Source organism: Theropithecus gelada, chromosome 16 (assembly GCF_003255815.1).
Source record: "Theropithecus gelada isolate Dixy chromosome 16, Tgel_1.0, whole genome shotgun sequence".
Classification (NCBI taxonomy): domain Eukaryota; kingdom Metazoa; phylum Chordata; class Mammalia; order Primates; family Cercopithecidae; genus Theropithecus; species Theropithecus gelada.
This window is the reverse complement of record NC_037684.1, coordinates 68128856-68156556: the sequence shown is the minus strand read 5'-3', so window position 1 is coordinate 68156556 and position 27701 is coordinate 68128856. Positions and strand designations below refer to the sequence as shown.

Sequence of the window (27701 nt, the reverse complement as noted above, 5' to 3'; positions counted from 1 at the left end):
TAACTACTGTTTTGCCCTTTTTGTATTGTGCCCTCCAGGAGTTTAATATTTAGCAGGAAACATGGCTAATAGGATCAAAAATAGCTATAAGACCCCCAGTAAAAAGGGCCATAACAAACATACAGATAGGTCCATATATTTAACAAGAGCAAGCTATCACTGTTTATGAGAGAAAATGGGGAGAAAGTAGAATGGCTTCATGGTATTTAGTACACGATAGGCAGCATGCCTTAAATCGACGGGGAAAAGATGAACTATTCAATATATGGTACTACATTGGGAAAACTGGGATCTGAAAAGATTATGGTTAGATCTTGATCTTTATTTTTATCCTTTTTTTTTTTTTTGAGATAGAGTTTTGCTCTTGTTGCCCAGGCTGGAGTGCAGTGGTTCAATCTCAGCTCACTGCAACCTCCGCCTCACAGGTTCAAGTGATTCTCCTGCCTCAGCCTCCCGAGTAGCTGGGATTACAGGCACGCACCACCACGCCTGGCTAATTTTTTTGTATTTTTGTAGAGACAGGATTTTACCATGTTTGGCCAGGCTGGTCTCGAACTCCCGACCTCAGGTGATCCACCCACCTCGGCCTCCCAAAGTGCTGGGATTACAGGCATGAGCCACCGCGCCTGGCCAGATCTTGATCTTATACAGCACACTAGAGTAAATGCCAACTGGATCAATGATTTAACTAAAGAAAAGGCAGGAAAATAAGAGAAAAAATGGGGGAAATAATCTCTGAGTGGGGAAGGATTTTCTAACTGTATCTGAATCAACCTATGTTAAAAGAAAAATAAATTTCATGAATGTATAAAAATTGACCAATCTGACTGCAGAAACATAAAAATATTTCATGACAAAAATATCACAGGCAAAGTATAGCAATAAGAGCAAAACACAAAGAATAAACTAAGAAAATATGTTATAGTAAAATGGTTAATCTTAATATGTAAAGAAATTCTCTACAAATAAAGAAAAAATCAATAATTCAATAGATAGATGAGGTGAAGGATATGAAAAGAAAGTTCACGGTGAAGGAAATAAAAATTTCTGTTGAACACTAATAGATGCTTCACCTCGCTCATAATAACAGAAATATACATCAAAACTACACTTAGTTACTTTTTGTTTGTACAAATGAGGTTAATGAATAAGGACAGTCAATCTCACTCGTAATGAAAATGTATATTAAAACTACACCTTATTATTATTATTATTATTTTTTACCAGATTGGCAAAAAATCTGAAAGTTAAATGAAAACACTGTATTAATGATGCAGTATGTGAAAGTAAAATTATATGCTTAATCTCCCTGATGAATAACAATTTTTAAAATCCCAACTAAATATGTATAAATTAGTATATGATGACCAAGTGTAAACCCTGTCCTGGAAATGCAAGGAGAAATACTAGAAAAAAAATATGAAAATAATTTACTACATTAATTGATTAACAAAGTAAAACAATATGACATTGAAATGGATGCGTAAGGTTTCTAAAAACTGCTAGCAAACTAGCAATAAATGAGTTTTCTCTTTAATAATAGATATCACCCCCAAACCTACAGCAAACATACCTAATAGTAAAATAAAATATTCTCTTTCAAATCAAGAATATGACAAATATGTCTGCTATGGTGTTTTCTAGTCATCATTATATAGGAGGCTCCAAATTGTGCAAAAAGTGAAGAAAAAAATAAAATGTGTAAGGATAGTTAAGGATGTAATAAAACTATTACTGTTCAAAATCTAATTTTCTACTTAGAAAATCTAAGAGAATATTCACGTAAACAACCGGAACTCATAAGAGCATTTAACAACAAGCTTGTTGGATAGAAAATTAATACTGGAAAGTAAATCACATTTTGTACCTCAGCAAAAACAAATTGTTAATTGAAAAGTTATCAATTAAAACACCAAAAAAACCCCTCACGGAGCAGGTAAGTAATAAATATACAAAGGGACGAGCCAGGTCTTCAAGTGAAAGCTACAGCATACTATTGAAGGGAATAAATGAAACCAGAAATAAATGGAGAGAAATACTGAGTTCATGGAGGGATGATGAGGTATCACCGCTTTCCCAAAAATGCAATTTCAATAAGAAATCAAATGGGTTTATTTCTTAATTCTGACAAATATTTCCTAAAATTGATACAGAAAAGCAAAGGATGAAAAATGGCATTGTTGAGAAAGAACCAGAAAGAGTGATTTGTTCCACCAGAAATCAAGTCTCCTTATGAAGCTATCTTAGTTAAAACAATGTGAAATTGACACTGGGGTGAATAAATAGAACAATGACTAAAACACCTAGAAATGGATCCAGATATAAACAGGAAATTGATATGAAAAATCAGGAGGCAGGGACTTTGGGAGGCCAAGGCAGGCAGATCAGGAGGTCAGGAGTTCAAGACCAGCTTGGCCAATATAGTGAAACCCTGTCTCTACTAAAAACGCAAAAATTAACTGGTCGTGGTGGTAGGCGCCTGTAGTCTCAGCTACTCAGGAGGCTGAGGCAGGAGAATCGCTTGAACCCGGAAGGCGGAGGTTGCAGTGAGCTGAGATTGCGCCACTGCACTCCAGGCTGGGCTATAGAGAGAGACTCTGTTTCAAAGAAAAAAAATAAATCACGAGGCAGACAAGGGCTGGACTAATTAATAAGTTATGTTAAGATAATTCAATATTGATATAAAAATATAATTAGATTACTATGTAAAAGTAATTTCCAGGTGAATAAAGACATACATATGAAAAGTAAAACAGTGATAATTGAAAAACCACAGGCAATTATTTTTATGGCATTGGGATAAAACAACATTTGTGAAACAGAGCACAAAAAGCACAGAAAAAAGATGATTACAATATTAAAACTTAATTGGCACAACAAAAGTCAGATATAGACTTCCAAAAGATATTTACAGTCCATATAATGAACAAAAAAATCTAAATATCAAAAACATGTAAAGAATGTCTGAACTTCATAAGAAAAAGACAAAAAGCAAAAGATCCAAAGTGCAAACTGTATAAATAGGCAACACATAGAGGAGAAGCAGTAAGGCCAGGCGCTGTGGCTCACGCCTGTAATCCCAGCACTTTGGGAGGCCGAGGCAGGTGGATCATCTGAGGTCGGGAGTTCGAGACCAGCCTGACCAACATGGAGAAATCCCGTCTCTACTAAAAATACAAAAAATTAGCCAAGCAAGGTGGTGCATGCCTGTAATCCCAGCTACTCAGGAGGCTGAAGCAGGAGAATCACTTGAACCTGGGAGGCAGAGGTTGCAGTGAGCCAAGATCGCGCCATTGCACACTCCAGCCTGGGCAACAAGAGAGAAACTCCGTATCAAAAAAAAAAACCAAAAAAAAAAAAAAAAAAAAAAAGAAGAAGAAGAGAAGCAGTAAGAGCCAATAAACGCTTGAAATGATGCTCAGTGTCACCAGTGAAAAGGGAAAGGAAAATAATAGGATTTAATTTCATGCTTACTGGCAAAAATTAATATGTCAGCTAAGCCAAATATTAATGAGGTTAGACAGAAACAGGTGTTCATGCACTACTGGCCAGAGACAAGTGTATGACTACTATGGAGAACAATTTGGCACTTTTTGGTAAAGTTGAAATGTACACATCAGACAAACTAGTAATCTAGGTATTGGACACCTTTTGGAAAGAAACCCTTGCAGATGCACAATAAAATTTTCTATTTTGCATCATTATTCATAATTACACAAGTGTTTGTTTTATTGTGTTTAGAATGTCCAAATTATTTTGTAAGGAAATAGGAAATACAAAAAAACACAACGGGAAAATGTGAAAACCGTAAATTTTATTCTTTTGAGAATTTTGTCTGGGGAAGGTTCTAGGATTGTTGTTTGGCTGTCACTTCAAGTCAAAGAAAATTAATTTAAAAACGTTCAGGATGGAGATAATGGGCTATGTTTGAAAGTGGAGAAGAGGGAGAGTCAGAAATTGAAAGAAAAGATGGAATAGAGAAAAATTCTGAATTAGGAACTAGGGGTGGGCTCCTAGCTCAGACAAAAAGTTGGCCTTGGAAAGGAGGAATGGTAATACTGGAGGAAAAGAGAAAACTGCAAAATAATAATAATAATAATGGAGACAGACTGTGAGGTATAAAGTAGCTGTGAGGTCCAAACTAAATGACATCAGTTTTCTCAATGAAAAAGATGAGATTGAGGGAGGTAAGAACGAAGGAAATACCATAGCTAAAAAGTTGCAAACACTGGATATGATGTCAAGGTGAATGTGGTTCACTCCAGAAAAGCAATGGGTATCAGAAAAGCAAAATGTTCCCATTTCTAGAACAAGTCTTTAGGTAGCTGTTGAAGTTATCGGGACTGGAATCATATACAAGTTCTTCTTTAATGTGGTCTATTTTTCACCAACATGATGCTTTTGTAAAAATTTTTTAAAAGCTGTTCACACATGCTTTTTCCTTCTTCTGTAACTGACAGAAATGTTAGCATCACAGGAGTGTTAGCGATGAAAGAAGTCATTGGGACCATGTTACATCCCACTTTCTTTTTTCTTTTTTTTTTAATTTATTTTTATTTTATTTTATTTTTTTTAAATATTTTTAGTAGAGATGAGGTTTCACCGTGTTAGCCGGGATGGCCTCGATCTCTTGACCTCGTGATCCACCCGTCTCGGCCTCCCAAAGTGCTGGGATTACAGGCGTGAGCCACCGTGCCCGGCCGTCTTTTTTTTTTAAGACAGACTCTTGTTCTGTCACCAGGCTGGAGTGCAGTGGTGTGATCTTGGCTCACTGCAACCTCCGCCTCCCAGGTTCAAGCAATTCTGCCTCAGCCTCCCAAGTAGCTGGAGTCCCAGCTACTACAGGCGCACGCCACCATGCCCAGCTAACTTTTGTATTTTTAGTAGAGATGGGGTTTCGCCATGTTGGCCAGGATGGTCTTGATCTCCTGACCTTGTGATCTGCCTGCCTCGGCCTCCCAAAGTGCTGGGATTATAGGCGTGAGCCACCGTTCCCCGCCCATCCCACTTTCTTACGGACTTTGGTGAGGTGCTCAAAGTAAGTGGTCTGGCAGATGATCAGTAATAATCAGAGTGTGAGTAATTGTGATTGTATCAGTCATTGAAGCTGCTGCACTTTCTTGAACGACTGTATCTGGAGGCAACTCACGCCAACTTGCCAACAAATTATGGCCTTCATGGTTTGACAGCAGTAAACCAATTAGGAGTCTACTAAGAGTTTCACACTAATTAGCTTTAATCATTTAAAAGGTCGAAATAAAAAAATAAATTACCATGAAAGTGATCATTTACTGTTTTCCCTTAATTGTACCAACTTATTTAATTTCTATTCTTTGAGATAGTTAATGGCATGCATATAAAATTCCCATACTACAATTTGTCAAAATCAAGATCTTACTAATAGAATGACTCATTTCAGCCTCTTCTGATAAAAATAGGAGTGAAAGAAAACCAGTAAAAAAAATAAAATGATACTTAGCATGTGTTGAAAGTTTAAATAATAATATTTAATGGAATGTGGAAATTATGTGAAGTTCAATTTTTACTGTTCATAAATAAGCTTTAATTGACCATAGCCAGGGTCATTAGGTATTATCTGTCTCACGCACGTCCGTGTGAAGAGCCCACCAAACAGGCTTTGTGTGAGCAACAAGGCTGTTTATTTCGCCTGGGTGCAGGCGGGCTGAGTCGGAAAAGAGAGTCAGCAAAGGGTGACGGGATTATCATTAGTTCTTATAGGTTTTGGGATAGGCGGTGGAATTAAGAGCAACGTTTTAGGGGCAGGGGGTAGATCTCTCAAAGTACATTCTCAAGGGTGGGGAGAATTACAAAGAATCTTCTTAAGGGTGGGGGAGATTATAAAAAACCTTCTTAAGGGTGGGAGAGATTACAAAGTACATTGATCTTTGTAAGGGTGGGGCAGAAACAAATCACAATGGTGGATTGTCATCAGTTAAGACTATTTTCACTTCTTTGGTGGATCTTCAGTTGCTTCGGGCCATCTGGATGTATACATGCAGGTCACAGGGGATATGATGGCTTAGCTTGGGCTCAGAGGCCTGACATTATCTATGGCTGTTTTTGCCCTACAAAGACAGAGCTGAGCACTTGTGACAGACTGTGTGATCTGCAAAGCCTAAAACATTTACTTCCTGACACTTTATAGAAGAAATTTGCTGACCCTGGTTTATTAATACTCTTAATTCCAAGATGTTGAAAGCACCTGGGCCACTTAGAGACATTTTCCATGCCATATGATGGTGGTATTTGTCACAAGATCCCTAGAACCTTTAAGAAGAAGACCATCGGATGGAGTATCTGGGGATAAACATCTCTGAATTAGGAACAAAAATTTGCATTTTCACATTTGTTCCTATAATGCCTCTTGACAATATTCTCATCACTTGTTTTGTGATGTAGGTAGTCATGCTGAAAGCAGGAAACTGAACTGCCAGAGGGGATTCTGTGATGTGAACGGGGCAGAGGCTATTTAAATATTTGAGAAGTTTCCTCCTGAGACCTAAAGTTGGGAAACGCTATTTCTAACTCCAAGTAGTTTCAGGCTTCATGCAGTACTTGGAATTAGAAATAGTATTGAAATATTCTAGTATTTTGGAAGCCAGACTAATCACCATCTTCTGTATGTTAGTACAGAACTCCTTAAAGACCCCAACTGCTTTTCAGGAAAGAGATCCTGATCATTTAACATGGATTAGTTAGTTGGCAATAAAAAGGGTGAAGCTAAGGGTTAGATTCCCCACTTCACACTGGTGTAAGGACTTCGACCCTATCTAGACATGATAGTTTAAAAAAACATTTCCCTATTCTTAAAGGAGAAAAAGCAAGGGAGTGTGGAGGCTATTTCAGTACCCTGTCCCTCTCTCTTCACTGCTGGAAAACTTTCCAAAGCAACTGTCCAATCGTAATATTTAACATATGAGATGGCACATCATTCTCATGCTGTTACTGGCTTTACTTAAAGAAGTACCTCCTGAATGTCAATTATGGGCCGGGAGATGTATTAAGAACTGACAATACAAATGATGAAAAACCGGACTCTGCACAGGGTAATAGCTGTCAGGCCTCTGAGCCCAAGCTAAGCCATCATATCCTCAGTGACCTGCACGTATACTTCCAGATGGCCTGAAGTAACTGAAGATCCACAGAAGTGAAAATAGCCTAAACTGATGACAATCCACCATTGTGATTTGTTTCTGCTCCACCCTAACTGATCAATGTACTTTGTAATCTCCCCCACCCTTAAGAAGGTGTTTTGTAATTCTCCCCACCCTTGAGAACGTACTTTGTGAGATCTACCCCCTGCCCCCAAAACTCCACCACCTATTCCCAAACCTATAAGAACTAATGATAATCCCACCACCCTTTGCTGACTCCTTTTTCGGACTCAGCCCACCTGCACCCAGGTGAAATAAACAGCCATGTTGCTCACACAAAGCCTGTTTGGTGATCTCTTCACGTGGATACATGAAACAATAGTTACATCAGTGTTATTTTATTTCCTAAACTGGGAAGTAGGTGTTTAATCCTTCTTCTTTTTTTTTTTGTATTTCTGGATTGTTTAATGATGTAAATTAATCAACGACAAACACAATGATCTCTGCCTTTCATAAATTTACAATCTTGTTTCAATGCAGTGGTGGTACGTGCAGCTATTGAGTGCTGTAGAAACATGGGGAAACTCATTCCTAAGACTGACAGTGGATCTGTCTCTAGATTTTCTAGAGAGGGAACACCCAAGGTAAGTATTCTACTGTGGGTGGAAGTTAATCCAGACAAAGAAGGACTTGAGGTTCAAAAGGAACAACCTAAGTAATTAACGATGTCAGGAAGTAGCGCAATGTGTTACCTTAAGGAATTAGGAATCACTAGATCACAATGTGGGAAGTGAGACTAGCAAAGAAGGAAGGAAACCAGACAAAGAAGCTTGGAATTCATTCTGCAACCAGTTGGGAACTAATAAAAAAAAAATTACAGTGGTTTTTTTCTTTTTTTTTTTTTTTCTTTGTTTTGAGACATGGTCTTGCTCTGTCACCCGGGCTAGAGTTCAATGGCACAGTCGCAACTCATTGCAGCCTCGACCTCCTGGGCACAAGCGATCTTCCCACCTTAGCCTCCTGAGTTGCTGGGACCTGAGGTGCTCTCCATTAAGCCCCGATACTCTTTGTACTTTTCATGGAGGTAGGGTTTTGCTGTGTTGCCCAGGCTGGCCTTGAACTCTGGGGCTCAAGTGACCCACCTGTCTTGGCCTCCCAAAGTGCTGGGATTACAGGCGTAAACCACTGCTCCTGGCCAGGAATTATAGTTGAGGTAGACCCTTTTGAAAGCAGTGAGGAGAATGGATTGGAGTGAAGATAGCATGGGAAGTAGAGAGATAAGTTAAGGATTGTTGGCATTTGTCAAGGCAAAAGAAGGCAAAACCAGTGGTAGTGAGGATAGAGAAGATACGGATTCAGAAATAGATAAGGGGAAAATTGGTGGCAATAGATTATCTCTTGGATATAGGTGGTAAGGAAGAGGTTAGCAATGTAGGGAATCCACAGAACCAAAGTCTCTTGAGTAACTTGTATAGGACTTTGGTTCCACAAGAACAAAAAACCAGTTTATTACCACAAAAGGAAAAGAAAAGTCTGATTGCTCACGCTTCTTTTTGCATTGCTCTTTGGGAGTTTCTGTTTTGCAGCTGGAGAACCAAACTGGTCCTGGTTTAAAGTTCCACTGTCTGTAGTTTGAGGGCACATGCGGTGAGCAGATCTAATGAGTCTACTAAGTATGTCTTAGAGGATCAGTGCACGCTTGATGGCTGCTCTTTTGCCCCAACTTTATTGTTGTTTTTTTTTCTTTCTAGGGAAACTGGGCCACCATTCAATTTATTTAACAGCATAGATGGCTCCTCAGGAAGTCCAGTTCCAGATGCCACCAGAGGAGAACAATCCAATGCCAAGTCTGTTATAAACATTTCTGGGCTCTGCATTCTCATAGGATGTGTGTTGAACATAACATATCAACCCTGGCTCTAATCTTAAAGCACCTGGAACATGAGGTGGATCTTTTTATGTTCTAGATCCTAAGAGGAGATTTGGCCCACAGATATATAAAAAGAACAGTTTGGTTTAGAGATAAAGAAGAATATGACTTTAGAAGAGAGGGACCCCATTGGTTATAAACTCTTCTACGAGACTGCACAGAGGCTACATGTTATCTATCTTTGAGCACAGTACCTAGTGACTAAGCATGCGCTCTTAGTAAATGATTATTGAATATATGAATACATAGAAAGTCATCTAGCCTGGGACGGGAAAATGAATTATAATTTTGAATAAAACAATTCAGCCTTTTGGAAAGCAAAAGGAAAATCCTAACATAACATAGGATTCCAAAGTAAAATAAAATATAAAATCTGTCATAGCTAGGGGTGGAAGAAACATCACACTTGGAGCTAACTAGGTTTTCTTAGCTGGCTAGTGCGAACTGGCAGGGGCACCAGAGTAAAATGGGCCTTCTGGAAGGCTGGAAAGCTGGAGGAAGAGGTGTTTTCCTGGAAAGCCATGGGATAATTCTGATTTTTTTCCCTCTAAATTTAGAGTGGGGTCTTGCTGATGCTGAGTTTGAGTCAAGGTTGAAGAGAACAAGTTTTGTAAGAATTCCTTAAAGGCCTGGGTTTGATGATCAGTGCAACTTCCTCAGGAATTATTATAACAGGTCAATAAGAACATAGCAAGTAATGAACCTTTCAGATCCAGCAAGGACTCACATTTCTTGCACAGTGTCACCAGCAGTTGCATGACCCCTATCAAGGACCCCAGCAGCCAAGGGAAGTGACTCAAATATGTGTTTCATCTGCTCTTACTCTGGGAAGCCACTCTGCTTCTTATACAGTTATATATCTTTTGCTAATCAAGCCAGGAACCTAATTTAATATTTTTGCTTTGTGTGTAAGATTTCTTCATGTCCATCTATAACTCATCTGAGATACAACTGGCATAAAGATGGGTTCTGAAATGCTATAGTTGGTGTCAGAAGTGGGATTCATAAGCCAAATTACTATCATGGTTTGATTTTAGAAATGGTGCCAGGAAAACAAGAAATGAAATGGTGAGGTAAAGAAGTGTGAGAGGAAACTCAGCCCAGGGCACAAGATCATTGGTTTTCTGAGGGAGATGTTTTTGGGAGAGAATTGCATTCACTATACCTTTATATCCAACCTTGTAGGACTTGTACATAGCTACAGAGGGATGAGTTAATTGCAAGGTAGTCTAAGTTATGGTTTCCTAGTCCCTACTGTGTTATCCAAGGGTGGAGTCATTGCATAATCCCACAAAATTGAAAAAGTTGGGAGATAATGAGGTTCTGAGTCATCCCCGCAGCTTTGGCAGAACCGGCAAACGGTTACTTTCTGGCCAGTAATTACTTATTTGATAGGGAATGTTAGAACCAAGATATACTCTAATTCTCCCTGTTGAAAAGGTTAAGAAAAAAAGGGGGTGGGTTAGAAGACAAAAGTGTTCATCTTAACTGTATCTCCACTTGAATATGTATATACAAATCTTACCTTTTTTTTTTTTTTTTCTTAAAGAATATATAGAAGCCTTAAAATGGCGCCTAAAATTCCATGACTTTGGAGCTGGCTGATTGCATTTTTACTGAGAGGGCTTTAGAAATTCATTTGCACTTGAAAAAAATTTGTCTTCTAAATGAAAATTATCAATACTTAATTGAGGAATAAAATTTCAATTGGTAAAAATGTAACAACTCTGTGTCTCAGATATTATTTTAGGAAAAGGTGACCTGGCTGGATTACAGCCAATTGAAATACAATGGTGTGAGGCTGGCAACACACCCGACATCTCTAAAGCTGTATTCTCTCAGGCTGATTTAGAAATTAGGCTTCAGGGTAGCTTCGGGGTAGGAGGGAAGTTGGATCCCTCTCTCATTATTTAGTAGAATAATAAAAGATGAGGCTATGTTGTAGATTAAATACTATTGTAGAAGGTGATGAGATGTTAAAGATTGCATTTAAGAAAGGAAAAAATGGTGGCATTGGAGGAGAAAAGGTGTAAGAGCTGGTAGGCAAACTCTCTGATATAAAGCTAACTTGAACAGGGCAGGGAGGGAAGAGAATGAGGGTGGTATTAGTGCAATGCTAGCAGCCAGCACAGTAAGGAAACCTGGGACACCCATCTCACCTGAAAGAAGCCAAAGGTTGCTCACAATGCCTGCTAGTACATGCTCTGGACTAGGGACCAGTGGCTCTTCATGAAAATGACAGCAAGATGGCATGGGGTGCAATGCCACAAAATATGAAGCAGACAATGATTCCAAAGCCAGGAACTTCCTGGAGGTTGTCAGGAACTATCCTAAAATATATTACTTACAATATATAGTAGACTATATACTACCATATCTATATATACTAGATAGACTACGGAGAAAGGTACTTGTGACTGTGGTCCTTGGACTTTATAAAAAACTAAAGAGTATTTAATCAGAGCCAGGGAAGGGAGTGTGGAGAGAGAGACAGGCTGTTAAGATGCTGGAAGTCTGAAGGCAGAAATTTTGTTCAGGAACATTTGTACACTGACTGTTTTCTCAATTGAGATGAAGAGGTGGTTTTTGTAGATGCTGCATTTGTTTTAACAGCCAGGAAAACATATTCTTTCTTTAATATAAACACAAACATATTTATATAAATGCATAATTTATGCATTACATTGTCTCATATTCTTGGATGTATATATAATTTTTTGGTTTTTTTTTGAGACAGAATCTCGCTCAGTCACCCAGACTAGAGTGCAGTGGCCCAATCTCAACTCACTGCAACCTCCACCTCCCCGGCTCAAGCAATTCTCCTGCCTCAGCCTCCCAAGTAGCTAGGATTACAGGCCTTTTGCAGTCTCAGTCCTGCACTTGGATCTGAAGAGCATTGGAGATATTGCCTCTGAGCAGGACAGAGCATATCTGTAACAGTGTCCAGGAACAATATACCTTTGAGGGAAGATGCTTATTGCCAGATAATTGGGATTTCTCCAAATATGAAAGACTTCGTTCTAGGTAGAGACAAGATAGGAAATATGAAAAGCAATGATGGGTAAGACAGATAAACCAGGTCATACCCACTCTGGGATGATGGACAGCTGAGGTTGGAGTGATGAGATTGAAAGGAGGAATAGCCAGACGAATGTTGGATCAACAGCAGGGATGTGACCAACAGGTTCCACTACCAGTTATCTGTGTCCTCTGTATCTCTGGTTGGGGGCATGAGAGTTTGTAAAGTAATTATGGTAGACCTGTCACTGCCCTGGATAAGAGAGAAGGGGAGACAGACCCAATTTACATAGAGGGAGTAGGTCAGAGGATGGTATCCACCATACTGATCTCTTCTCCCTGCCTCTTCATCTCTTATTTTTAAAATCTTTTTCTTTTTTCTTTTTTTTAATTGAGATGGAGTCTCACTCTGTTGCCCAGGCTGGAGTGCAGTGGCATAATCTCAGCTCACTGCAACCTTCACCTTCCGGGTTCAAGCAATTCTCCTGCCTCAGCCTCCCAAGTAGCTGGGACTACAGGTGCCCACCACCATGCACAGCTAATTTTTGTATTTTTAGTAGAGACAGGGTTTCGCCATGTTGGCCAGGATGGTCTCAATCTCTTGACCAGGTGATCTGTCCACCTTGGCCTCTCAAAGTGCTGGGATTACAGGCGTGAGTTTTCTTTGTAGGGGATTGTTGGCGTAAGTACTGAATTCCTAATTAAAGAAGGACAACAAAATAGCAAGCATTGAGCTTTCCACTGAAGTCCTGTCTTGCACAGACAGCGTCACAGGGCACTTCACACTCCCTGTCAAGTTTTTTGGGGACCAAGGAAAACTATGTGGAGCTTCCACTTTGCTCGAATGAGATTGTAAATCACTAGTTAATTACATTGGTAACCTCATCTTGCCCTACCATGTAAGTTTTATGTGTGCATGCTCTCTTCTTGTGTATCTTCCTCCCAAAGCCTGAGCTTCCTCAAGTACTACACACATTCTAGTTTCTCTTTGATTTGGATACCGAGAGGGAACAGCACCTTCTCTCTGCACTCAGCACGTCACCAAGCTCTTCACCCTCTCTTCTTGCCATAATCAGATCTAGTCCCACTAAGAGAGCCCCATGATTACTGCCTGTTTTGCAATGAAATAAGAATGAAAGAGACAGGACAGCAGGCCCAGCATCAAGGCTGAGAAGGGACTCGATGAACCAGTCCTTGGCTGTATCAGTTTTCTTCCTCATTCCTATGACCTTGCTCTTCCGACTCTGGACCAAATCTTCACCTTTGTATAACTCTGATTCCAGGGGGAATTTATCAGTGACACCAAGTGCAAGGAATCTCTTACCAGATGCCAGAAGATCATTGATGAGCACAAGGAACCTCTCATCAGCCACTTGGGCATCAGTCATGAGGAACACTGTGTTGAGATTCTTCACTCTGGCTTTCAGACACAGGCTGGCCAGGTCCATCTGTAGAAACAGTCAATATCAGAAATCTCTGAAAAGAAGGCCTCCTTGAAAGAGAACTTCTACCCATTCTTTAGAAATAGAACCATTTTCTTCTCTGCTTGAATGGGAATTAAAGCAAGGTGACAACGGGAAGCTGAGGGAGTGCTATCTTGCACTGGTGGGCAGGAAACTATGCCTCATTCGCAGGCTTCGGTGCCAATAAAGGTGGGCAAGAGAAACTACATATTGATGGCCTCTAATTCATACAACTGTGGTAGCTCCTGTACCTCTCTTAGGTTGATTTAGAAATTAGGCTTTAAGGTAAAGCTTCTGGAGCTCCTGCTCTGTGCAAAGAGGTTACAGCTTTCCAAAGCCCACAGGTGATCCTCTATTTATCTCTCTTACTTACGTCCTCATACAAGTGAACGACCTGCTCCTGAAGGCAAGCCATTGCTCTTGGTCTTGACTGAGAGTGATGTACTTGGGGCTACCAGCATGGGGGATGAATATATCTTATGCTAGCAGGATCTTGTGTTCTTTTTTTTTTTGAGATGGATTCTCGCTCTGTCACCCAGGCTGGAGTTCAGTGGTGTGATCTCGGCTCATTGCAACCTCTGCCTCCCAGGTTCAGGGTATTCTCCTGCCTCAGCCTCCAAGTAGCTGTTCTACAGGTGCGTGCCACCATGCCCGGCTAACTTTTCATATTTTTGTTGTAGAGACGGGGTTTCACTATGTTAACCAGGATGGTCTCGATCTCTTGACCTTGTGATCCACTCCCCTCAGCCTCCCAAAGTGCTGGGAGTACAGGCATGAGCCACCATGCCCGGCCTCTTGTGTTCTTATGACTAGCTCCAGCAAAACACTTTTGTTGAAAAAAATACACTGGGGCAACACATGCACACAAGCGCACACACACACACACACAAATGCAATCACCTGTAGGAAATTATATCCATTGAAAACTGCAGATGGATGACATTTTGGGCTAGGATGCCAAGTTCTGAACTTATCCAGCTTGATCAATCTCAGTTCCTTTGCTGTATCACCCTCCGCAGGCTCAGCCATCAGTTCCTGATGTTGCCTTTCTTTCTCTCACACTACTCACAGCTATTTCTAACAACTCCACACATTTCTTTACCACAGAGCTACCTTAGTGTCCAAATAGCTCCCCTTTAAAGATACTGATTTTCGTTTTAGGTCAATGGTTCTCACCTTATGCTCTAAGTGATCTAAGACAGTGTTTCTCAGTCCTAACGGGAATCATCTTGGGGATGCTTTGAAAAATCATGATGCCCAAGGCCATTCCCCAGACTAGTTAAACCAGAATATTGGCGGGTGGGACACAGGCATCCGTATTCTTTCTAGATGCCCAGCGATTCCCATATAGAGCAAAAGTTGAGACCCACAGTCTCAGCTCATTCTGTAAATGTGTAATTCCTATCACACTATCATGTCTCTTTTGGAAACACTAAAGAAAGACCTAATGTGAACATGATGTATGACCTTAGATTCAGCCAGTCATCGAGAGGCTGAGCTGTGGTTTTAGGGCAGAAGTGAGCACCTCCCTCTTCTGTCACTGGCTGAGAGATTATGAGGACAAGTGGGTGGGACTGGCTCAGTGCTGGCTGGAGTTCTTCCAGGAATAGCAAGAGCAGCCTCCTGATGGAAGTTACACCGTGACTTCCTACCAAGACTGTTGTGGCCATGGATACAAGGAAGGGGACTGGACACAATGACCTTTGAATGTTGTATATAGTGTCTTTCTCTACTTTCCAGAGCACTCATCGTGCCTCCAAGTGCTGGCTGTCTGAAACCAGGATATGTCACTGAAGGTCCCAGGGGCCAGTGGTTACTGACCCGTCTTTTAAAAATCTGAATTTCTTAGGGAACTGAAGCAGACCTTCAGAATTCCATCTATCTGCTCCCACTGTAGGTGAGCTGTGTGCTGAATTTGGTTTAGATGTGCTTCTGATTTGAGCACGAGTGGAGGCCCCACAGACGTAACTAGGACACCTGAGGTCTCCCAAAGGCAGACTTTGGAAAGGCCACTGTTCTCAGGCTGAGTCTAATGAGAAAAGTCATTCACGTCAGCAGCCCCGAATCTAAGACAGAAATGGACAGATATTGAAGGGGAGGCTCCAGACAGGGGAACTGGAGAACGAGTGAAGGATGACGGAGCTGTGGCTGGTTGGAGGGAAGCTGAGCCTCCTCCCTGCAGCCGCCTGACCTTTTACCTTGAAGTCCTGGATCTGGTAGCCTTTCCGCAGTGTGATCTGGAAGACATCCATGGAGCTGATGAAAGCTGCCAGCCTTGTCAGACTCTGCTTGCCACTCCCACCTACACCAACCAGCAGAGCATTTCCCCGCGGGGACTCCAAGATGCGATTGATATGGCAGCTAAAGAGAAGGAAGCAGGCACATGTTGCTTTGATCAGACTTTCTGCAGTCAGAAGCATGTATAAAGGCTTGAGTGGGAGCAGGGGCCTTCCTTGGAGGCATGTCACAGGCTGAGCTGTGGGAAACGTTAATGAGATTGTCCCCAAACCTGGCCTCACCTTCTTGCCTGAGTCAACGGAAGCTGCCATTGCTTTGCCTTAAGTCACAGCCTCTAGTGAACCAGGGACAGCTTGGCGGAGCCCATGGAAGGGAGCAGGATTGCAGGGGCATGAGTGATGTGATTGGGAGGGGACTCAGGGTTGCTCCTGCTCTTCTCCCCCACCATACCTGACCCTGCCACACCTCCCACTTCAATTCTTTTGGGCAAGAAGAGGGGACGGAAAAAGCGAAACAGTGGAAAACATACAATTTAAAAAATTCAGGAAAGGCTGGAGGACAAAGCAGGAGCAGAAGTTGGCTCCTCTTAGGAAAGAAGAGAAGCCAAACCGAAGTCAGCAAGAGAGGAACAGGGAGCTTGGACAGAGCTCATCTGTCTCTCTCCTTCAATCCTTCCTGGGCGTCGATGCCCTTGTAATGAAGGTTTTTGGGTTCTTATTATCAACAGGTAAGACACATGCATCCCTGGCTTCTGGATTCCTCCTTTCGTAGCCTTACTGCTCACCGCTCTCAGTGCCCATGTTCCTCTCTCCTTGCCGCCTTCCTTGCAATGGAAGACTATTCCAGGCCTCATCCCCTTCAGAAGAAACCACTCTTCCTGCCCTCCAGCCCTTCCTCAAAGGCCACCCTTCAACAGCCTCTCCTCCAGGATCCACTTCCAATTGTTTGTCTAACCCCTCTCAGCAGTATGCATATACCTTACGCAAGGTGCTACACCCTTTATAAAAATAACCCTGATTTCCTCTTCTTTTCTCATCTTAGAAACAATGGCTCTGCATTGTACAAAATGCATACAATACAGAAGAAAATCCACAATTCTACTATTTAGCAATAAACACTACTGACATAAATTATAGGTCCTTCTAGACTTTTTTCTAGTGTCTGTCTGCATTTTTATAAATACATATGTTTGTATATACATTGATTATACCTGAAAAGTCAATACATTTCTGTTATGTGTATTTTAAAAATTGAGTTCATCTTGTATACTGAACATAGTGTTTTGAAAACTTTTTTTTTTCATTTAGCAATATACTGTGATTGTTTCCCTAAACCATTAAAATTTCAGCTAAACCAGACTTTTGATGGTGGAATGGTATCGTGTAGAATACCAACATTGTGTTGGTAATAAGGATAGAATAAATTGCCTGTCTGTAACAGCCTGCTGTTGGATATGTATGTTGCTTCCAACATTTTCCAGTTATAAGCAATGCTGTATATATTTTTTAAGTTTATATTTCTAATTATATTCTCAGGATAAGTTCTAGAAGTAAAACTGTCGAGCCAGTAAGACACTCTTTAGAGACTGCTACACAGAATGACGGCACCAATATGTACTTTTCCTAGGTAGAACTGACCAAAAGGTGGATCTGCTATATTGGAGGATTTGAATATACTGGATATGTTAGTTGAATTAGAATGTGTTAAGTCAGTGAATGCAGGGCTACGTAACACAGTGATCAGCTGCTTTAGAGAAATGGATATGGAAGAAGAGACAGCAGGTATTAGTGATTTGGGGACCAAAAGAGTGTGAGAACAGGAAGTTGGGCCGGGAGCGGTGGCTCACGTCTGTAATCCCAACACTTTGGGAGGCCGAGGTGGGAGGATCACCTGAGGTCAGGTGTTCGAGACCAGCCTGGCCAACATGGTGAAACCCCGTCTGGAGAGGGTTCAATATTTCAGTCTGGATGCCTAAAACATTTGTAGCAATAAAAAGTTCTCTGGGGGCCAGGTGCGGTGGTTCATGCCTGTAATCCCAACACTTTGGGAAGCCAAGGTGGGTGGATCACCTGAGGTCAGGAGTTCGAGACCAGCCTGGCCAATATGGTGAAACCCTGTGTCTACTAAAAATACAAAAATTAGCAGGTGTGGTGGTGCATGCTTGTAATCCCACCTACTAGGGAAGCTGAGGCAGGAGTATCTCTTGATTGACGGAGGCGGAGGTTACAGGTTGTAGTGAGCCAAGATTGCTCCACTGCACTCCAGCCTGGGTGATAGAGAGAGACTGTATCTCAAAAAAAAAAAAAAAAAAACCTCAGGTAAAGTTTGGCCGAATAGAGTAAGGGATACGTTTGAGATTGAATTGCACGGGCTACAATCCTGTGCTCCTGTCTGTGTTAATGATGTTATAACTAGAAATGCCATATTCAAATTAAGTACTGGTGGAGCAACATAAGACCTAGCTAGCTCCAGTTTGGAAGAAACTCTGGGTATGGGTTTTGGTGGGTGGGGTTCGACACATGAACAACATGTGAGTGTATATAAAGTTACAGAGCTTGTGTTGAGCCTCTGTGGTTTGAAGTTTCCTATTTCTGCAAATTTCTTGCATGTACTGATGACTTGCTCACAATGAACATAAATAAGCTAAATGTTTGTGGGTACTCATTGCTCCATGTCTCCTGTGGGGTGTGCTTGCTGCTCTGAAATCTCGCTAGCAGTGTGTGGGAGTCTGGCCCCCAACCCTTGTTGCCACTGCATCTTACATTTAATTTTAATTTTAATTTTTTTTGAGACAGAGCCTTGCTTTCTCGCCCAAGCTGTAGTGTAATGGTGCGATCTCAGTTCGCTGCAACCTCTGCCTCCCAGGTTCAAGCAATTCTCCTGCTTCAGCCTCCGGAGTAGCAGCAGAGATTACAGTTACCTGCCACCACGCCTGGCCCCCAAAGAACTTTTTATTGCTACAAATATTTCAGACATCCAGACTGAAATATTGAACCCTCTCCAGATGGGGTTTCACCATGTTGGCCGGGCTAGTCTCCAACTCCTGACCTCAGGTAATCCATCCGCCTCGGCCTCGCAAAGTGCTGGGATTACAGGTGTGAGCACCGTGCCCAGCCTTACCTCTAATTTTTAATCTTTGCCAATTTAATGGTGGAAAAATTACTGTTTTTATTTTTATTTATTTGGTTTCTAGGGAATCGAACATTTTTAAATGTTTATGAAGCATTTTAGTATTTTTGTTTTGTAAACTTTCTGTTCACACCTATTGCCTGCTTTTCAGTTGAAGTGTTTCTCTCAATTTGTGAAACCCCTTTATGTATGTTTTCAGTTACCCTCCAGTTTCTCACTTTTATCTTGTGGTTTTTTTAAGGTGTTTCAGATATATAAATATTTTTAGGTCTTATAGTTGGACGTAGTTAACTACTAAATTTTATGTAGTTAAAATGTTTTGACTTAAATATTCAGGAGTTATTTATTGACCTACATTCAGTAATTTTATGATTTTACTTTTCCACTTTAATTATTTTACTGTGATACTTACACTCTGTCTTTTTTTTTTTTTTTTTTTTTTTTTGAGACGGAGTCTCGCTCTGTCGCCCAGGCTGGAGTGCTGTGGCCGGATCTCAGCTCACTGCAAGCTCCGCCTCCCGGGTTTACGCCATTCTCCTGCCTCAGCCTCCCGAGTAGCTGGGACCACAGGCGCCCGCCACCTCGCCCGGCTAGTTTTTTGTATTTTTTAGTAGAGACGGGGTTTCACCGTGTTAGCCAGGATGGTCTCGATCTCCTGACCTTGTGATCCGCCCGTCTCAGCCTCCCAAAGTGCTGGGATTACAGGCTTGAGCCACCGCGCCCGGCTTTACACTCTGTCTTATAACAGACAGATTTATACTTCTCTTGCTTTCCTATGAAACCGTAATTTCTAGATGTCTGAAGAGTGCATATACTCATTTTGTATTCTCTGCAGTGATAGCACCTTGAAGGTATCTAATACATTTTTGTTAAATTTAAACAGAAAAACCCACGCCTTATACTAGCTCCACATTTGGGGTGATGCACACAATGATTCATTATGCTGGGTGCAACGGGTTATCTGCTTTGTGTCAGAATGAGATGGTGCCTGATGACGGGAGAAACCATGGTGCTAAGACACCCAGGCCCTCTCTCCTGATTCAGGAAAGGTGGGGCAGGAAAGGATTAGTGGAGGAAAGAGAGAGGCAGGCATGGAGGAGGAGTCGGAGGAGTTGGAGTCCAGCTGGGTTCTCTGGGTCACCCAACCCCCCAGCCCTATTCTGAAGGCCTGAACTCAGCTTAGCGTGGCCCATGCCATTCAATATCTCAACGGGAAATGCATCGTTAGTGATGAAGTTTCCAGAGAAGTGTGGTTAAGTCTGCAACCGTCAGCACCGGACTCCAGCTGGCGATTCATTACCAACCTCTGATGAGGGCAAAGAACTCTGCATTTAAATTACAAAATTTAAAAAGAAGATCAATATTCTAAAGGGCTCCTGGGCCAGAAAACCAAGGCAGTCTAAGTTAAGTCCATTACTGAATTTCTGAGAGATTAAAAACAAAAGCTGAAGATGCACCACCGCACAGCTGGAGGAAGCTGATTTATTGGACTAGACACGCATGTGCATGTGCGCAAGCACACACACGCGCACACACACGCACACACACACCCCCTAGAGAATGGGTAAGATTCTCAGGGCACAAAAGAAGTACATCTGAGGGTTTGTCGTTGTTGTCATTGTTAATGATTGCTAAGTGATTCTAAGAGAAGAAAATATATGTGGGAGTGAAAAAACAGACAGAAAAAGATGAATGGAGATTATGCCAAAAGCGGGGGAAAAGATCTGGTTTAAAGCTTGAAGAAAAAGCAGAACAAGAATCTGCTGAAGTGGTAATGAAAGTCAGTAGAAAAGTGGTACTACTAAGGAAATAAGGCAATAGCACAAAGAAAAAACACTTTAATATGTACTGACTGCAAAGCACTTCGCATAGATAGCAACAACCCTACGATGCAGGCATTCTTAATAGCCTAATTCCCCAGCTGAGGATATTTAGGCTTCGGGGTTAAGCATCCTTCCCAAAGCATCCCAACCAATTTGTGGCAGAACAAGGATTTGAACTTTGGTTTGGTTTTATCTCTGGAACCTCTGTCTATAACCACTACACAGTGCTCCGTTACTGAGTTCAGCTCAAAGCTGCAGAAAGGGAGAGCAGCAAAGCTGGGGAAGGGTGTAGGGGGCTCTAACAAAAAAGATGATGAGAGCTTGAGTGGTAAAAACAAACAGCTGGATGGAGTTATTATAAAAATCCGTTCTCAACTTGGCTCCCTGGACCTGTGAGTTGCCGGGAAGGCACACACAGCCTCCTTCCTCCTCTGCTCTGTCCTACTCCCAATTTTTTTTTTTTTTTTGTCTGTGTGTTTTCTTGAGACAGAGTTTCACTCTTGTTGCTCAGGCTGGGGTGCAGTGGTACAATCTTGGCTCACTGCAACTTCCACCTCCCGGGTTCAAGTGATTCTCCTGCTTCAGCCTCCTGAGTAGCTGGGATTACAGGTGCCCGCCACCACGCCTGGCTAAGTGTTTTGGTATTTTGAGTAGAGATGGGATTTCACCATGTTGGCCAGGCTGTTCTCCAACTGCTGACCTCAGGTGATCCATCCACCTTGGCCTCCCAAAGAGCTGGGATTACAGGTGTGAGCCACCATGCCCAGCCTACTCCACTTTGGGTCTCAGAAGGTGGGAGCTTCCTGGAGCGCTGTGTGTGCAGTGGTGCGAGGCCATGGAGTCTTCCCACACTCTTAGGTTATCTGTGTTTCTCCCTGTACTGCCTGGTATCCTTTTTCTGATCTAAGAAGGGGAATCCTTCTGCTTTTTTGGTTGGTAGAGGCAGCAACGAGAGGTCCATGAGCCCCAGGGAAGGGAGGGAAGGGCAGAGTGAGGATAAAGTAACGGGTAGTTGATGTCTTTAAACAAACGTATGGGAAATTATACATCTAAATACACTTTATTCTTCAGAGTTCTCCCCCTCCAGGCAGTTCATTTTCCCAGTTATTTTGCCATTGCTAAATGAGGCTCAGGCTTCTCTTTGGATATTAACTTCAGAGTTTGTTTATAAGCCTATGGAAGAAAGCCAGTGTTTGTAGTCAGTACTTGTTATTTTTTTTTTTTTTTCTAAAAACATTATTAGTTTGATCACCCATGTTGGAAGCCACATTGATGGAATCACTTACAATTCTTTCAAATTAAATTCGCCCTTAAAGGACAGAGACTTGCCTCGATTCCAAGACTATGACAGACATGACAGACATACTGATGGCTCTTAAGGAGAAAAATAAATACTCACTGGAGCTTCACAAGGTTGAACTTTTTTGTGTGGTTGTTTTTGAGATGGATTTTGCTCTTGTTGCCCAGGCTGGAGTGCAATGACACAATCTTGGCTCACGGCAACCTCCGCCTCCTGGGTTCAAGTGATTCCCTTGCCTCAGCTTCCTGAGTAGCTGAGATTACAGGTGCACACCGCCACCACATCCAGCTAATTTGTATTTTCAGTAGAGATGGGGTTTCACCATATTGGTCAGGCTGGCCTCAAACTCCTGACCTCAGGTGATCCGCCCGCCTCGGCCTCCCAAAGTACTGGGATTACAGGCATGAGCCACTGTGCCTGGCAGGTTGAACTTTTAATCCCTCATTTCCTGAACCCTACCATGCACTAGGCATTGTCTAAGGTACTAAGGTTTCAGCAGTGAGCAAGACACTCTGTGTGCTCATGGAGTTCACATCAGATTAGGGGGATACAAGAAAATATTTGAAGAAGCTTCATAGGATGATAGTAGAGAGCACAGACTCTAGAGCCAGATCGTGCTATTGCAAGTTTTACCTATTTATGAGGAGTGTGACTTTAGGCAACTTCTCTCCTCTCAGTCTCAGTTCCTCATTGATAATATAGAGACAGCAACAAAACTTGACTTCTTCAGGGTTTTTGTGAAAACTAAATGTAATGATACATGCAACGCACTATGCACCTGGCACATACAGAGTTCTATGTTGAGTTACAAGTCGTATTAAATGCTATCCTCTCAGGGAGGCTTTCCTGATGACCCTATTTATAATTAGGATCACCCTCAGTCCTCTCTACTCCCCTTCCCTCTGTGTTTTCCTCTGCATGATTTATTCTCATATAACATGCTAAGCAGTTTTACTGAGTGCCTGCTAGGTTCCACACACTGTCCTAGGGGTTAGGATCCTGGCACTCATCCTAAGATTGTCTAATCAATAAATACATGTTGGATGAGCGGATGATGTAAAAAGAGAGGTTAATCATTGACCAGTGTCACAGGGGCATCATGTAATATAGGCGAGGATTTAGCAGTGACAACTGACTTCAGCAAGACGTGGGTCATCTCACTACAGAGGTGACGATGACAAGCATTGCTTTGTTCAAGGGCTAAGAAGTGGGCAGAGAAGGAAATCAGAAGTGAGAAAGTAAGACAAAGAAGGGCAACGTTTTGGATGAGCATCATTGCAATCAGGAGCAGAGAAATGGGGGTAGTAGATGGAAAGGAATGTAAGAGGCAAGGAATAGTTTATTATTATTTGGTAAGTGATAACATAGCATGTTTGTATGCTGATGCATATAATCCAGAAATTAATGATGGGGTAAGACAAAAGAGGGGAGAGAGAAAATAGGAGAGGGAGAAGGAGACAGAGAGAGAGAGATGAGATAATTACAGCGAGAGGTGAAGTCACCGAGAAGGTGAGAGGAGATGGGATCCAGGGCACAGGTGGAGGGACTAGACTTAGGTAGGGACAGGGGTGTTCATGAATCGAAGTTGTAGGGAAGGCAGGACTTGTGGGAGGGATGCAGGGATACACATAGGCTGTTAGATTTGATGACGGGAAGATGTGAGATTCTCTTCTGGTCACTTTCATTATCCCAGTGAAAAAAGAGAGGTGCTCATTAACTGGGAATAAGGCACTGGGAGTTTGAAAAGAGAAGGAAAATGTGTAATGCAGTTATCATGGAATGGTGAAAGGAGCAACATGCCTAGGGTAGAGGAGGGCAATTTCTAGCAATGTTGAGGCCTGTTTGATATTTATGGCTGCAGATCTGGAGCAAAAACAATCAACATGGTGGGAGATTTTTCTTCAACAGTTGTCTAGCTGCTTAGGGGCAGGGTGAAATGAGAAGATAGTTGGGGCTGGGCACAGTGGCTCACATCTGTAATCCCAGAACTTTGGGAGGCTGAGGTGGGTGGATCACCCGAGGTCAGGAGTTCGAGACCAGCCTGACCAATGTGGTGAAACCCTGTCTCTACTAAAAATACAAAAACTGGCCGGGTGTGGTGGTGGGCGCCTGTAATCCCAGCTACTTCAGAGGCGGAGGCAGGAGAACTGCTTGAACCCAGGAGGCGGAAGCTGCAGTGAGCTGAGATTGCACCACTGCACTTCAGCCTGGGTGACAGAGTGAGACTCCCTCTCAAAAAACAAAAAAAAGATAGTGAGGTTTAGCCTGAGTGAGATTTTGTGGATACAATGACAAGAAAGTTAGGGGAGCTGGCACTGGGATGATGGGGTCTATGGTGGTTAAAAAGGAAAGTAAGGAGAATCTCTTGAATCCAGGAGGCAGAGTTTGCAATGAGCTGAGATCACGCCACTGCACTCCAGCCTGGGAGACACAGAGAGACTCTGTCTCAAAAAACAATTAAATTAAATTGAATTAAATTAAGTTAAATTAAATTTTTAAAAAGGGAAAGTAAAGACATGGTAGGGGGAGAGACAACGGAGTCTGGGGAAGTAGTTGGTCCAATGAATGAAGTCGTGATGAAATTGAATGAAAGACTAGAGCAGATGAGTGGGAGGGTGGCAGGTACAGGTCAGAAAGTGGGATGTTTGAAATTGGGATTTTGAGGTGGGTTCCTATGATAGGAACATGAGAGTGAGGGCTGAGGTGGGCTAGAAGAAAAGACCATGGGAGCCAAGCAGGCCAAGGAACAGAAAGAATTATTAGCTAGATGCCAGGAGTGAGACATGGGTGAGGAGGAAGGGCGGGCAGGGACTAAGGCCATTAGCCGATGATGGGGAGTAACTGGCTGTCAGCAGATAACAGTGACAAGGAGAAAGAATGAGTACGAAATGCAGGTGACCTGTGCTCAAAAGAACTGGGGTTTGTGAAGGATAAGGGAAGAAAGGACTTAAATGTGCCATTGGGTTGGGGGACTGGGGGTAAGGAGGTTACTTACTCCTCTCTAGGTCCTGGGGCACATAGAATGGGGAAGAAAAAACAGCTTTCCTCCACTCAGGGGTCAGTCAGGTATCAGTTAGAATTTGGCAGTAAAGGGAAAGTTCAGAGAAGTTGAAATGAAGTGGATGTTGCTGCTAAGACCCTGAGTACCCTGGGGGAAGGTGGAAGGATTTTGGAGGGCAGTGAGCGCTGGTAATAGGTCTCAGATTGGGAAATGTAAGAAGCAGGGTCGGGATGGTGTTGGTGTGAGGCTAGACAGTCTTGGAGGCTTGGTTATTACTTTCAGTGATTCACTAGATGGCAAAAACATCAAAGGACATTTATTTTTGAAATATGTATGCACTTGAACACAAACCCTATCTCTCTTTTTTTTTTTTTTTTTTTTTTTTTTTGAGATGGAGTCTAGCCTCTGTCGCCCATGCTGGAGTGCAGTGACGCGATCTTGGCTCACTGCAACCTGGGCCTCCCGGGTTCCAGCAATTCTCTTGCCTCAGCCTCCCGAGTAGCTGGGACTACAGGCGCCTGCCACCACGCCCAGCTAATTTTTTTGTATTTTTAGTAGACACGGGGTTTCACCGTGTTAGCCAGGGTGGTCTCGATCTCCTGACCTCATGATCCACCCTCTTCCACCTCCCAAAGTGTTGGGATTATAGGCGTGAGCCATCCCGCCCGGCCTATCTCATTTTTTTAAATGACCCTTGGACTAACAGCCAGGTGGCGATGGAGTTCCTGAGCTGTTCTGGGTCTCATTTTATGACCTCAAGTCTGTCCTCGGTGTCACTGTGATCATGCCCAGGATAACAAATGGCGGACCTGGAAATGAACCCATTCCTGCCTGAGCTCGGCACTGTGCTGCCCCCTAGGGCCGGTGGCAGGAGCTGCAGCTGCTCTGCTAGCAGCCATCTTGACCTTTAAGGCAGAAGCAGGAGCTCCTTTCCTGGTTTTACAGAAGTGACCTCAAATAGCCGAATGAAACCCCCTGTCACTGGGAAGAGGAAGCAACTGAGGAAAAGGAAGATGAGAAGCACACTTACACATGGCGCATGGCATCCTCAAAGAGAACTAGGTCCATCACTGTGTTGACTTCATTGTGGTTCTCCAGGGCCTCCACCAGAGTCTGGGTCAAAAGTTCCCAAGACTGTACAGGCATGTATTTGGGCTCCCCAATACCATTTGCAAAGTGACAATACAGGTTCGGGCTTTGGGTCTGCTCCACAGGGTCTTCAATATCCTGGTGATGAGACACAGGAATAAGGGCCCTCATTATTGACTCCTAGGGCTTGGTTCCACAGAGCAGAGACACCTGATTTGCTCTGCACATTCCCTGGAAATTAAGCATCAGTGCTACTTCCAACATGTCCTTCTCTTGAGAAGTCCTTTTAAGTGGATGTTTGACATCCATCTACCAGCTCCATGACGCCTCAGGTCATGTTTGTCATTCCTTATGGCCTAAGGATGGGAAGTGGGAGGTGGGATGGAGCCTCCTCACAAGCACAGTAAGAGAGTGCCTCTGTGAGAAGACGAGTAGATAGGGATGGATGGGTGGCTTTCTCTAAGTGGGGGCTCTTTCGCCAGTATCGAATGAAGAGGATCGTGGCCCAGTCGCCTCACTTTCTGCATGTACATTTCAACAGATCTAGGTCCTCAATCCACAGCAAAGCCATCCAACATCTTTTCCTGTGAGATTACACAAGTATGTTGCCAGCCCTGACTTCATAGGTTCGGTCCAGGGACTTGGTTTCTGAAGAATGCGCTACTAGCCACCCTCAGGTGACTGGTGCATTTATGGTAATCTTAACGCATTTATGGTAGAACTCCTTACTTACAACAATTTTGGGCTGTGTGTCAAATCTCACCCATAGGAGAAATGTTACCATGTTGAATAAATATGGGCTGGTTATAGTATAGTATAACTCAATTAATTTGAAGGATAAGGAGTATATGTCTCTTCACCAGTGTATCCTCTAAATACTGAAGAGAAAACCAATTTTTTAACTTTCATGTTAGTGGAGACAAAAAGTAATTACTTGCCTGTCAAAACCCAAATACCTGAGACTTCAGATAGGAGAAAAGGTTATCGAGGAGAAAAGTCCGAGAAAGAATAGGTTTTCTAAGACACAAACAGGAAGTTATGCCAGCATGAGCAGTTGTCCCCACCTGTCGTTTTTTCCTCCTAAAGTTCACACTGGAAGACCTACCTGGGAAAGAGGTAACCAGTATGTTATTTATCAGCAGGCACACGTCCCAGGGCATAAGTCACTGTAGGGTTAGCCATGTAAACCTATGGGACAAGATTCACCAAACCTAATATAGGTCAAGTGAGGAAGACAGTAACATCTATAGAGAAACCAGGGCTGCTGCCTGAGTGTAGGAAGAAAGGACTGGAAACAGTTAGAAATAAACAAGTTATTAGATTTTGAAGGTGGTTTCAAAAACTGTAGAAAACTTTTAAACTATTCTGGCTTTGCCAACCAGTAACAAAAATGCTCAGACGTTTGGATAAGATGTAAATGCAGTGCAGGAGGGCTATTCTTGCTATTAGGAAAACACATAAGGACGGAGGAAATAATGTGGGAAGGCATTTACCCTGTTCGAGAATGGGCTAACGTCCTGGGAATCTGTTCTTATAGCAGTCAATTGACACCAACCATCTAGCGGAGGAGGAACTAAAGTACAGTTTTGGAAAGC

The 27701-nt window shown here is 42.5% G+C and overlaps 1 protein-coding gene across 1 annotated transcript in view; it reads right to left on the bottom strand.

The window, feature by feature from the left end:
• Positions 1 to 27701, bottom strand: part of DNAH9 (dynein axonemal heavy chain 9) — a 376337-nt gene that overhangs the window by 139681 nt on the left and 208955 nt on the right. The window contains exons 43-45 of the mRNA XM_025361667.1: positions 26048 to 26244; positions 15725 to 15887; positions 13388 to 13511 (exon numbers count right to left, since the gene is read on the bottom strand). Coding sequence (XP_025217452.1) covers positions 13388 to 13511; positions 15725 to 15887; positions 26048 to 26244 — 484 coding nt within the window. The remainder of the gene's footprint in view (positions 1 to 13387; positions 13512 to 15724; positions 15888 to 26047; positions 26245 to 27701) is intronic.